We start from the raw sequence: 13,425 nt of genomic DNA, 5'->3' as shown, positions 1-13,425 counted from the left end.
GATCAGCTTTGGTAGCACTCTTTCCCAGCTGTCTCTAATAAACCTTAATTATAAACAGCAGGAAGAATTGTAGTACTAAGCACAAGTACTCTCTTTTTTTGTAGCTAAATCCTCTCTTAGTTTTAATTTGTTAAGTATGCTCCATGATTTTATGTTTGGCCTAGGTGATAATGAAGATAAGTGAATCCCAAAAAAGCATTTCCTTTATCATAATTCTGTCCTGAACGGAAAGTGTGTATTTGTGATTAAAGAAGACCTAAAGTGCATGTCATTTGACTACAAACATTCATTCATGAAACTGATTTATTTGAGGGGGAGTGGTTTGGGAGCCACATCTGGCTGTGCTCAGGGAATACTCCTGGCCCTGTCTCGAGGATCACTTCTAGCAGTGCTCCAGGGACTATATGTGTTGGTGAGGGGGAAGAGGGGGGTTGAGCCAGGAATGGTCATACGCAAGGCAAACATCTGAACCTCTTTACTACCTGTCTGGCCCTAAAGTTGATTTCCCCCCCCAAAACCAGATTCATTTTAGTAAGTTTAGAACTATTTTTAAGAATTCAAACATATTACTTTGAATTGATTAGAAATCAAACATATTCAATTTGAATTTATGGGTTTCCACAAAGGAAAATTAAACTACTTTCAAAGAATTTTAAAAAAGGATATCAGATTTCTCTTCAAAAATTCTAGGAGATTATGGTGAAAATATTCAGTAATTAAAAGGTAAAGTGTGGCTGGGGATACAGCTCAATGACAGCAAACACGTATGAGGTATTGGGTTCTCTGTAGCACAAAATAAATTTTATGTAGCCTCAAATTGTATATAAAAGTATTTACAACAAATAACCAACCTCAATATGGAATTCCTCAGAAACTAACCAAACTTCCACCCTTTTAGAAGAAAAACTAAAATAATTTCTAGGCTGGTTAAAACATGACTCAAGTTTGAGAATTAAAAAAAAGCCTAGATGCTTATTGCAAACATGGTTTGAAACTGAATGAAAATGTCAAACATTAATTGCAATTCTTAGAGGAGAAGACATACTCAAACAAGGAGATAATAAGAGTCCCAAACACCTAATTATATTAATTAAAACTGAGGAATGTAAGTAAGCAAAGATGACAGAGTAAATTCCTTGTTGGATTAAATTCCTTATTAAATAGATAAAACCAAATTGGCTAACTAAATTGCGAAATACCCTTTAATAGAATACCATATGGTCAAAAAATAATGAGGAAGTACCTCATGGCCAGATATGAACTATCAATAGAATAAATCTACTCTAGGGGACAGCACTCAGAGGCATCTGCTTTGCATGTGAGCGGCCATCCTGGTCCCTGGAGTCTGAACACTGCTGAGTCTGGTTCAGGGGGCCCTTCAGGGCCAACCTCAGGCTCACATAGAACTATCCAGCCCAGTCAGTTGCCAGGAGTGGACCCGGGGTCTCTGAGCAGTGCTTGGATGGTTCCCCAAAAGTAAAATTCATCTCAGAAGGGTAGAAACATACAAAAAATGAGTTACAGCATACTATGATTTCTGCAACCAAAGGAAAAAGAAATATCATAGAGGGCCAGGGAGACTGACTCAAAGACCTGGACAAAGGAAATGGTGCCCTGATCACCTTGGAGAGGGCTACTAGGCAGTGGAGAAGCAGGAGAGGAAAGGATACTTTACTAGAAATAAAAGTCAATAAACTCAGCCCTTTCTTGTTTTTGTTTTTCATTTTTGTTTTTTTGCTTTTTTTGGAGGGTCACACCTGGCGATACTCAGGGGTTACTCCTGGCTCTGCACTCAGGAATTACTCCTGGCAGTGCTTGGGGGACCATATGGGATGCTGGGAATCGAACCCGGTTGGCCACGTGCAAGGCAAATGACTTACCTGCAGTGCTATCGCTCCAGCCCCACAGCCCATTTTAAAAAACAAACTTCAAACCTTTGCAAACAGAGGCTAGAGGCGCAATGTCTGCACCCCCAGGAACCTGAGCACTGCTGGCATGGCTCCCTGCCTAGCATATAAGGCCCAGGCAAGGCTGAGCATCCTGGGAGTGGCCCCCAGAATCCTGAGCACAGCCAGTGGGGGCCCAAAAATGAAAATTTAAATGTATTCTTTGTTTTGCTCTTACTTTCAGCATCAAGTGTACATTCACTGAAGACGGTTTTTAAGAGGATAACACAAACTAGAATAAAATACAATAAATGATCCTGAGCAACCAATTCTTACGTGAAAAAAAGTTTAGTCTTTATTTCAGAACCCAACCAACGTGAACTAGAAACAGATTAAAAAGTTAAACTACAAAGTTCAAATTGAAAGTTTTAAATTAAATACAAATATTAGAATAAAACAGTAGCTCTCAAACCAAAGAAAGACTTTTAAAGATAATTCTGATGTATGTGAAAACATAAAAATTACAATCTCCGATAGACAAAAATATACAAATTTAATTAAATTTATATATAGAAATATATAAATTTTAAATTTATGTTATAGAAAATTTATATAATAGTGTATGTTAAGAAAGATCAAAATGTTATGTAAACTTAAAAGCTGTACAAAATACTCATAAATATAAGAGATCAATATCCTAATTAATTTAGATTTTTGTGCTAATCCTGGTGGTTTTCAGAGCTTACTCCTGGCTTTGTGCTCAGGGATCACTCCAAGCAGTGTTCAGGGAACGATATGTGGTGACAGACTAACCTAGGTCAGTTGTGTGCAAGACACACAACTCTCTCCGGCCTCAGATATGTGAGAGGAGTAAAAAAATAAAAAGAAAGGCCCTTCCGTTGATCATCGATTTGCTCGAGCGGGCCCAGTAACGTCTCCATTGGAGACTTTGTTGTTACTGTGTCTGGCATATCGAATACGTCACCGGTAGCTTGCCAGGCTCTGCCATGCAGGCGAGATACTCTCGAGAGGGGCGGAGCAATCGAACTCGGGTCGGGCATGTTGGCTGCGTGCAAGGCAAACGCCCTACCGCTGTGCTATCGCTCCAGCCCATGTGCGATTTGTCTGGTTAATTCCGATAATGAACGAGACTCTGGCATGTGAGAGGAGAGACATCATAATACATATTAAGGAAACAAGAATAACAAAAATGTTACCTGATTTCAATATGCTTAGCAGTACGTACTGTGAAGAGTTAATTATTTCAATACACAGATAATAAGTAGAAGAAGCCTTGCGCACGCACTAGTGCTGCCTTCCATCTTCTTACGGACCTCTGGCTCAGGGCTCATGGACAAACAGTGTAGCATGCTTTCCAGAAGCAACTCTAGCCCAGCGCATTGGCCAACGGGAGCACTGTCATTCGGCACAATCTGAAAATGTATTTCCATGACACATGTGTCTGCCCAGAAAGCCTTCTCATGAGACCACTGATGAGCCACAAACCACCAGGTGAAAGCAGCCGCCTAAATCATCCAGGAATTGATAACTCTGGCATGAAGAACCCATTTCTCCTAGACCCTTCCCAGCCCCTGTTTATTCTCCTGGCAGGATGTGTTTAACAATACGCTCATACTAACAACTAATAAAGGAACTTTATAAGGTTGAGAAAAGCATGGCATATTGTGTCCCTGGGTCCAACGTGTATACAATATACAAAGAAACACAAAACACATGTACAGTACCTTCCTGAAGCTGTGTTGGCTTAGCAGAATTTTCCCCACTCATTAAAATAACAAAAGATGCAGCTGCTCGAACCGTAGCCTGCCATGTTGACATGGCAACGGGTGGCTCCTGGCATGGAAAAAGGGCCCTGTTGTTTATGGGCGATCCCATAGTATAAACACATGGCCTGCAGAGGAAAGACAAAGAAACAAAGGGAAGAATCTTTAAAATGAGTTGTCACTTTCTCACTACTACATAGTAGTGAAGGTTAAGTTGTGCTTGCAAAGACAAAACATTTGAGGCTTTGTAGTTGGGGGGTCCAGAACACTCTGAACTGAAGCTGCCAAAGACTATGTGAGTAGCTGACCAGCAGTTTCTTCCAAATGAATTACCTAAATATGTAAAGAGAGTTGTTTGTTTTTAAGGAGAAAATATTTTTCAAAGAAGGTTTTTAAAACTAGTCTGCCAAGTTAATACCCTTGTCCCTCCCCTTAGGCTCTTAAAGACTTCAAAAGGAAAAAGTGTTACAGAAATTCTTACAAATCTTTTGGAAAATATTCTGGAAAGGAAAATATGTTTGGAAGATCACTGAGATATTAGTGTTTGGAAAAACAAGCTGGTGGTCTCAAATCCAGCGCTGGCAGACAGACACCCCCAATTTGGAAACCGCCATCTCGAATGGAACCTTGTGGGAATCCTTGTGGGAAGGCCAAGAACTGGGTTGGCACGTAAGTAGGCCTGTGTGCCAAGAGAACCAGCTCAGGACGGGGAAGGTCAGGGGCAGAGTCTACCAAAGCAACTGTGGGAAGCAAGACATGATATCAGGGTTTATTCTGCTACAGTTTAATAATGCAAGCCAGTGGATACCAAGAATCATCCCTTCTATGACTAAGGGAGCATAAATCGGAAGCTGAGGAGGTCAAAAAAAATCCATTTGTTTGACACTGCAAAGTAGAAGGCATAAAAACCAACACCCCCAAAAACAGTCTCAGGAAAATGTTTTATGAAAAGTACTTTTAGCTTTTCAGGAGTGAAGACAAATATCTATTAGTCGCCCTGATCAATATCACTATAAATGAACATTTATGACATGTCTACAATTTGCAAGAATGCCTGGAATGATGATACCAATCTAACAGCCGGGATCCAGTAAGGAAAAAAGAAACCAACCCAGACGTTAATGAACAAAGGTCAGTTAATAAAGAGAACTGGCAATACTGTCACTGTCACTGTCCTCCCATTGTTCATCATTTTTCTCAAGCAGGCCCAGTAATGTCTCCATCATGAGACTTTGTTGTTACTGTGTATGGCATATCGAATATGTCATGGGTAGGCTTTGCCAGGCTTTGCAGTGCAGGCGAGATACTCTCGGTAGCTTGCCAGGCTCTCCGAGAGGGGTGGAGGAATCGAACTCGGGTCGGCCATGTTGGCTGTGTGCAAGGCAAACGCCCTACCCACTGTGCTATCGCTCCAGCCCATCACTCAGTAAATAGCAGATTTTTCAGGAAGCAGGGAGGGGCACAGAAACAGCAGCCAGCCCCAGCGCCTAGGATAAACCACCTTCATGCAAACATGCCACAGATACCCACAACTAGTGTAACTGCACCCTCTAAAGAAAAGTGAATCCCTTCACATTCACAAACTCTGTGTTCCTCATGGGTGTGCTGCAACTGTTTCACCAACCAAAGAAATAAGGCATAAATTACTGCTTCTCCAGCAGTCAGCTCCTAGCAATATGTACAAGTCAGAGTCCCAACAGAGGCTCCTTAAAAATCCTCCACTTGGAAGAGAGAAGAAAGTGACATGAAAAAAAAATCCCATTCACAATTGTCCTTCAGAGAAATCAAATACCTAGGAATCAGCTTAACTAAAGAAGTAAAGGGCCTGTACAAAGAAAACTACAAAACGCTACTTCAGGAAATAAAAGAGGACATGAGAAAATGGAAAGATATCCCCTGTTCATGGATGGGGAGAATTAGCATTGTTAAAATGGCAATACTTCCCAAAGCACTGTACAAATTCAATGTGATCCCTATAAGGATACCCATGACATTTTTCAAAGAAATGGAGCAAACACTCCTGAAATTCATATGGAACAAAAAGCCCTCACGAATAGCTAAAGCAATTCTTGGGAAAAAGAAAATGGGAGGAATCAACCTCCCTAACTTCAAACTCTACTACAAAGCAGTAATAATTAAAATAGCATGGTACTGGAACAAAGGCAGAGCTGCAGACCAATGGAACAGAGCTGAATATTCTGACATCTCCCCTCAAACATATGATCAATTAATCTGTGATAAAGGAGCAAGAAATGTGAAGTGGAGTAAGAAAAGCCTCTTTAACAAATTGTGCTGGCCAAACTGGACTGCTACATGCAAAAAAAAAATGGGCTCAGATCTCTGCCTAATACCATGTACAAAAGTAAGATCAAAATGGATTAAAGACCTCAACATCAGACCGGAATCCATACGGTACTTTGAAGAAAAAGTTGGCAATCTTCCATTACGTTGAAGCTAACGGTATTTTCAAAGCTGTCACACCACTGGCTGAGCAAGTAAAAACAGAGATAGACAAATGGGACTATCTTAAACTAAGACGTTTCTGCACCTCAAATGAAACAATGATCAAAATACAAAGACAGTCAACAGAATGGGAAAGGATATTCGCCGAATACACATCCAACAAGGGGTTGATATCAAGGATATGTAAAGTACTGGTTGAACTCCACAAGAAGAAAACATCCAACCCCATTTTAAAAAATGGGACAACAAAATGAATAGAAACTTTGTCAAAGATGAAATCCGAAAGGCAAAAAGGCACATGAGAAAATGCACTATATCATTAATCATCAGGGAGATGCAGATCAAAACAACAATGAGATATTACCTCACACCACAGAGACTGGCCCACATCCAAAAGAACAAAAGCACCGGTGCTGGCGCAGATGTGGTGAGAAAGGGACCCTCCTTCACTGCTGGTGGGAATGCCAACTGGTTCAGCCCTTTTGGAAAACAGTATGGACGATTCTCCAAAAATTAGAAATTGAGCTCCCATTTGACCCAGCAATGCCACTCCTGGGAATATAGCCCAGAAAGGCAAAAAAGTATACTCAAAGTGACATCTGCAATTGTTTGTTCATTGCAGCACTCTTCACAATAGCCAGAATCTGGAAAAAACCTGAGTGCCTGAGAACAGATGACTGGTTAAAGACACTTTAATACATCTACACAATGGAGTACTATGTAGCTGTTAGAAAAGATGAAGTCATGAAATTTACACACAAGTGGTATTACATGGAAAGTATCATGTTAAGCGAAATGAGTCAGAAAGAGAGGAAAAGACATAGGAAGATTGCATTCATCTGGGGAACATAAAGTAACATAATAGGAGACTAACACCCAAGAATAGCCGAGATTAGTACCAGGAGGTTTACTCCATGGCTTGGAGACCAGCCACACATGCTAGGGGAAAAGACAGCTCAGGTAGAGAAGGAAGCACCAAATAAAGGGTGTTGGGAGGATCCTTCCAGGATTGGAGAAGCATGATGAAAGTAGAACTATAGACCAAACATGATTGCTACTCAATGCCTCTTTTGCAAACCACAGCACTCAAAAGGAGAGAGAGAACAAAAGGGAATGCCCTGCCACAGAGGCAGGGTGGGATGGGGGGTGGGGGGTGGGAGGGATACTGGATTCCGTGGTGGTGGAAAATGGGCGCTGGTAGAGGGATGGGTATTTGATCATTGTATAATTGAAACCCAAGCACAAAAATTTCTAGGTCTATCTCATGGTGCTTCACTAATGAAAATTTTTTAAAAAAATCCTCCACTTGGAATTCCCCAGGCCCCATACTGATATCACCGGGAGGTCCTAGATGGGGTAGGTGCTATCTTCCTGCCTTCTCCAGATGGAATCCCAGTGACCATGAGCTTCTACAAGCATGGCTCCAGTATGCAGGCACCAGGACTATTCTTCGAACCGCATGGCCACTTATGCAGCGTGCGACATTTCCTGATATGCTAAGTGAGCAATGGAAAGTAAATGATCCATCATCTGTCCCTGGAAGACAGGCTTGAATGGTGGTAATGGTGGTGGGAAAATATGAGCAAAATCTAATGCCCAACCAAAATGCATCTCGACTGTGCATTTAACTATAGTGCTATGCCACCTTGGGAGGGAAAGGGTGTTTGTCCCCTGCCTGTCCCCACTTGTGGCGGCGGCATGATGGCCTCCATCTTTTAGAGCCTAATGGACTGCCAGGTATGACAATGCATTGACGAGGCACATGGGGCCTTGTGGGATGGGGGGGGGGGGTGTCCTCCAGTCATTCATCGTTTTTTTTCCCTGCCCTGACAATGCCCCGGGTTGCCACCCACAAACGCCTTCTCCGGCTCCTGAATGACCATAATCCCAGAGGCACACAAACCAATTTCTGAACCCAGGGGCTTTTGGCAGTAATCCATCTAGGCTTATTACTAAAATATCAGAAATCCAAAATCGCATGGCCACTACTGTGGCCACACGACATCATATGCTTTTCATAATCAGCAATAGAAAACAAATTATCTAATGATATCTTTTTGGCAGATCTGAATGCTGGGGAAAATTCCATATAATAATGTTGGGTCTTTTGTCATAATATTGAATGTGATCAACATAGAGAGTGAAGTGGATATCTGCCACACAGGTGGGGGTGGGGGTTGGGAGGGGGCTATACTGGGGTTCTTGGTGGTGGAAAATGTGCACTGGTGAAGGGATGGGTTTTTGATCATTATATGACCGACCGAGACTTAAACTAAAAGACTTTGTGACTGTTCTCATGGTGATTCAATAAATAAAACATAAAAAAAAAAATCTTCCGCTTGAGTCAGAGAGGTAGGACAAGGGTTATGGCACTTGCCTTATACATGGTCACCTCAGTTCTGTTCCCCAGCTCCACATATGATCCCCTGAGCACCACCAGGAGTGATCCCTGAGTACCAATAAGTGATCCCCGAATACCATGTAGTATGACCCAAAAGAAAAAAGGAAAAAGAAAAACCTCTACTTGCAAAATTTCTTCACTATGTTAAAAAATATATTGCTAACCAACAACAACAACAACAAAGGCAGGTTAAACTCAAATAAGCACCCTTTGAGCTTATTACTGGAGTTACCAGAAAGGCCAAAAATCATACAAGTCACAGAACCATAAACCAGCAAAGAACCCTATTATAAAAATTCAGAAAAATGGATACCCAGAACAGACACTTTGAAACATACGGGAAAGTGAGTCAACTATAACTTAAATATAAATAGGGGGACAAGTCCTAGGAATGAAAAGCCAATCAGAGGATGGGGCGGTAACCCAGAGATTAGCCACACACAAAATTAGAGGTAGAAAAGCTGGTGGGATGGTGTTATGCAAGTTATGTCACCAGAGTCAAGTGGAGATTGTCATATGGGCACTGAAACCACAGACAGGACTCAGTCCCTGTTGGAGAAGCCAGGACACGGGGTGGAGAAGAAATACCTGGCCTATCACCAGCTACTGCTCTTTCCCCACCGACCTTAGCTGAAAACTGGGGCAAAGGAATCCCAGCGAATGAGCCTCCTGCCACCCACTGATGCCGGCAGAGTGCAGAAAGACCTGGGAGTCAACAGCCAGGATGTGTGCGTGGATGTGTGTCCCTGAGGGTGGCTCAAGGCCTAACAGAGGCGGGGTCAGGAGGGAAGACATCCAGAAACATTCACTCTTGTCTAGACTGTAAACTTCTTTGAAGCCTCTAGGGAATGACCTTGACTCCTTTAAGTCACACATGAAAGAGTGATGAGAAGGGGGTTAGGTAGGTGGTTCACGAATGTATTCTGCATTCCGAGTTCACAGATCCATGGCCAAGGCAAGGCCTCACAGACTATTCTGAATCCCCCATAACCTTCAGCGAGCTCTAAGCTCCACGCAGCTCCAGCTGATTCTCAGCTCTGTGGCTGCCTGCAGCTGTGTAAGTAAAACCCTGGCGAGACGGTAGAAGGAAACTCCTTCCAGACTGATGGAGGGAAGGTAGCTATACAGCATCACCTCCGACTGCTGGGGCAAAACTTTTCTGAAAATTCTAGCAATGAAATGCTTTGATTTGTTCCCAAAGCCCACCTTAGTAAAGCTCCCAAGAAGGAAAAATAACATTACTTAGGAAAAGACTGGAATCCCACTGCTTTTTCTGACCATGAAATACATAAAGAGTCAAAGGTCTCTAGGGCCAGAGAGGCAGTTGCCTTGCATGCAAGTTCAAATCCCGGCACTACAAAACTGGTCCCCTGGACACTGCAAGGAGTGGCCCCTGAGAACAGAGTGGTAACCCAAAGCTTCCTGTCTCACTGAAGAAGAATGGGTCCCACAACTGTTCTTAGTTTAGCGTACTATGAGTCACTTCCAAACTAAGTAGATGGACGATGACACAAGGAAGTGGTGGGCTCCTGTCTAGAGATTTCCGAAGACTTTTCCTGTCTCTCACAAAGGGAAGCAAAGCTCATATTATGATCGTAAATCTATGTTCTCTTACTTTTGTACTCAGTCTCATTTCTTAGGGTGATTCTGCGTTACGGCTCTATCCCAAATTCCCACTTCTGCTGCGGTGAAGACACTCTAACTGGGAACAGAGACCTCTGCCCCACAGTTAGCAGCACCTCAATTCGTAACAGCAACCATGCGAGTGCGTCTGGAAGAGGCTTGTGAGTCAGGCAGACAGCTCACTAGGAGATCCTGAGCAGAACCACACAGCAAAGCTGGCCCAGAGTTCCTGGCACCTAAAACCACATGAGATGATAAACGAGTATATTTTTTTTTCAGCAATTCAGTTTTGAAATAATTTACTATGTAACAATAAATAAGAGTATTTTCTCAGTTTTCAGACCAAAAAAATAAGATGATGAAGCTATAAAATGGGAAAGGATACTCAGTAAAATAATCAAGTTTGTAATAAAGGACAAAAGAGAAAGTTTCACCTCTTTACAATTGGAGGGGGGGTTACAATCACTGACAGGGGACAACTACATGGACCTGGGGCTTTGGGGCTTGTGATTTATTCATTGAAAGTAGTTTTGAAGAGCAGGAATGAAAGTCTGACCAGTCCAGAAATCTTGGGAACAAAGACTTCGTAAAAGTATTGATGTTGCCAGGCAGGACATTTGAGTTTGGTGCCACACAAATGGGGAATGAAATACTCGTACTGACTGGATTTATGAGGTGCATATCATCACTATCCTCTTTCCCAATTCGGTACTATTCCCTTCTAAGAACTCTAGCTCTATATTCCCCTGTTCTGGAGTTCCGTCCTGACCCAGAAGGTGCTTCCTATAATACTGTGCCCTGGCACCAGAGCCCAGGACCTGTGCCAGCACTCCAGAAGCACTCTGCTCCGCCTCCCCAGGCTCTTCGCACTTTTCTTCCACTGCGTCCCTCTTTAGGTGTCTGGTGCACCATTTCTCTACAATCTGTCCTGCTAGTTTTTTGCCCATTCTGCAGACCAATCACTCTGGAAATGTCCTCAAGTCATCTATCTAAAGTCATCTCTATAGATGCCCGTATCTGATAGGAACGAAATCATTTTCTTACTACAACATTTTTATGAAGAGGAAAATACATAAGAGGAAGAAGGTTCCAAGGCAAAGTGTCTTTCAGGTTTTGTAATTCCAGCAGCTTTTATTTATGTATTCAGGACACGGTCAGACCTGACAAGACACAGTAACTATACCCTTCCCCCCCAATCTTATTTGATGTGGTATTAAAAGATAATACCTTTAAGAGAAGTTTAAATCATGAGGACATCTTTATGACTCCAAGCTCTCACTAAACCTAAGTTAGTCTCTACTGCAGGTGAGCAATCTTTTTGCTTTCCTGTAAAAATAAAAGACCAGGACTGAAATGAAATGTCAACTTTGATTATGTCTCCCCAATAAACACACACACACACACACACACACACACAACACAATCACCAACATCAGGTTTCATCAATCATATCAAACATACAGCTATTCCAAGAAGAATGCTACTTTGTTGTAAAGACAGATTTCAGATAAAATCAAAATGGACTAGACTAAATGAAAGTATTTTAAAGTATAATATTCACTACCACTACACCAAAAGCATTTTAAGTACAAGAAGATAAGCTGTTTATAAAAGTACACAGTAAGTCTCATCTGGAAGTCCCTGGTGAATATTGAATTTATATGTAGAAGACACTTACAGATTCCCTCATGGGGTCTCCTTACTTCACACAGAGCTGTAAAAGAACTTCCTAAAATCATGCAGCCAGTTGGTCGCAAGATCTGAGGAGCACTTAGGTTTTACTAGGATCTCACCATCCAGACCCTTCTCAACATGGTTATGTTATAGGTCTTGTTTATAGGTCACAGTCATCTGTAATTTTCTGCTGATGTTTGAGTATCCATTGGGGGAAGAGAGAAGGCTGGTTATCTTTATTACTAACTTAAATTAAGTCAGTTCATCACCGTCTTTCTCTTCATGATTCACCTGGGATTCCAGGAAACAAAAGGCGATCTAGAATGTGCAGCAACAGGAGAAAGAGGCTAAAAAAGAACCTTCCAAACCTTTCCAAATTTGTACTGCTTCTTTTTTTGCACCATATAATGATATACAGAATGAACGGGTATTTTTCCTTCTTTTCTCAAGATTGGTATTAACTTGTTGAAGCAAGTAACAAGAAAAGACACTAATTAGAAATAGCCATTTCATTTTCATTTCAAATAGTTGGAGTTTTTATGTTTGTTTGTTTGGTGTCACAGCGGCTATGCCTGGGGCTTTTGCCTGGCTCTGTGGCCATTCCTCCTGCCAGGGCTCAGGGCTCATATGTGGTTCTGGGAAATAAATCAGGGCCAGCCCTGTGCAAGATAAGTGTCCTATCCACTGTACTCTCTCTCCAGTTCAAAATATTCCCTTCTGGTGTTGGGAGGATCCTCCTAGGATAAGAGATGCATGCTGAAAGTAGACTATAGACTGAACATGATTGCCACTCAATACCTCTATTGCAAACCACAACACTCAAAAGGAAAGAGAGAACAAAAGGGAATGCCCTGCCACAGAGACAGGGTGGGACAGCGGGGATGGGGGGTGGGAGGGATACTGGGATCTGTGATGGTGGAGGGATGGGTATTCGATCACTGTATAATTGAAAGCTAAGCACAAAAATTTGTAAGTTTACAACTGTACCTCATGGTGTTTCACTAATAAAAATAAAATATATATACATATTCCTTTCTGTTCTAAAATCCTTTCTGAAAAATCTCCTGCTCACTTTAATTTTAATACTTTCCTAAACTGTGTGATACAAACTATTTTAGTGGGGGTACAACTTTTAGAGGGGGTATATATTTTAATATCTGGTTCTGAAGTCAAATTAAAATTACATCAGAATTCTACATCTTCCAATAGCTAATAAAGGTAATATTTTGAGAATTTCACCGTGATCTTTTCCTTATATTTTGAGAATTTCATCCTGGCCTTATCTAAACCAAAGAAACATAGCAATTTAGGAAACTTCCATTTTTTTAATTCTTTAATTGTAGTTTTAAAAATGAATTTCCTACATGTAACCAAACTGTCCTCTATTCATCAGCTTACATGCAAGGATGGCAACAGTGTAGCCCAGATCTTCAACTGCTATTATGACCCTATGGAATAGGATAGCGGCTACTATTTTGGACATTTGGGGTCAGCTGTGCTTGAGGGCTACTCTCAAATCTGTGCTCAAGGGGCACACAAGGCCCCTGTACTACCTCTCTAGCCCCAACTATGGTCTTTAAAAGATTAGTTTATT

General features: G+C 41.7%; 1 protein-coding gene across 5 annotated transcripts in view; it reads right to left on the bottom strand.

The window, feature by feature from the left end:
• AOPEP (aminopeptidase O (putative)) overlaps positions 1-13,425 on the bottom strand; it is a 384,314-nt gene that overhangs the window by 307,253 nt on the left and 63,636 nt on the right. For all 5 annotated transcript variants that reach the window (XM_056127530.1, XM_056127531.1, XM_056127532.1 and 2 more), the window contains exon 3: positions 3,632-3,798. In XM_056127530.1, coding sequence (XP_055983505.1) covers positions 3,632-3,798 — 167 coding nt within the window. The remainder of the gene's footprint in view (positions 1-3,631; positions 3,799-13,425) is intronic.

This window comes from Sorex fumeus, unplaced genomic scaffold (genome assembly GCF_029834395.1).
Source record: "Sorex fumeus unplaced genomic scaffold, SorFum_2.1 ptg000063l, whole genome shotgun sequence".
Taxonomy (NCBI): Eukaryota; Metazoa; Chordata; class Mammalia; order Eulipotyphla; family Soricidae; genus Sorex; species Sorex fumeus.
This window is presented reverse-complemented; position numbering and strand designations above follow the sequence as displayed.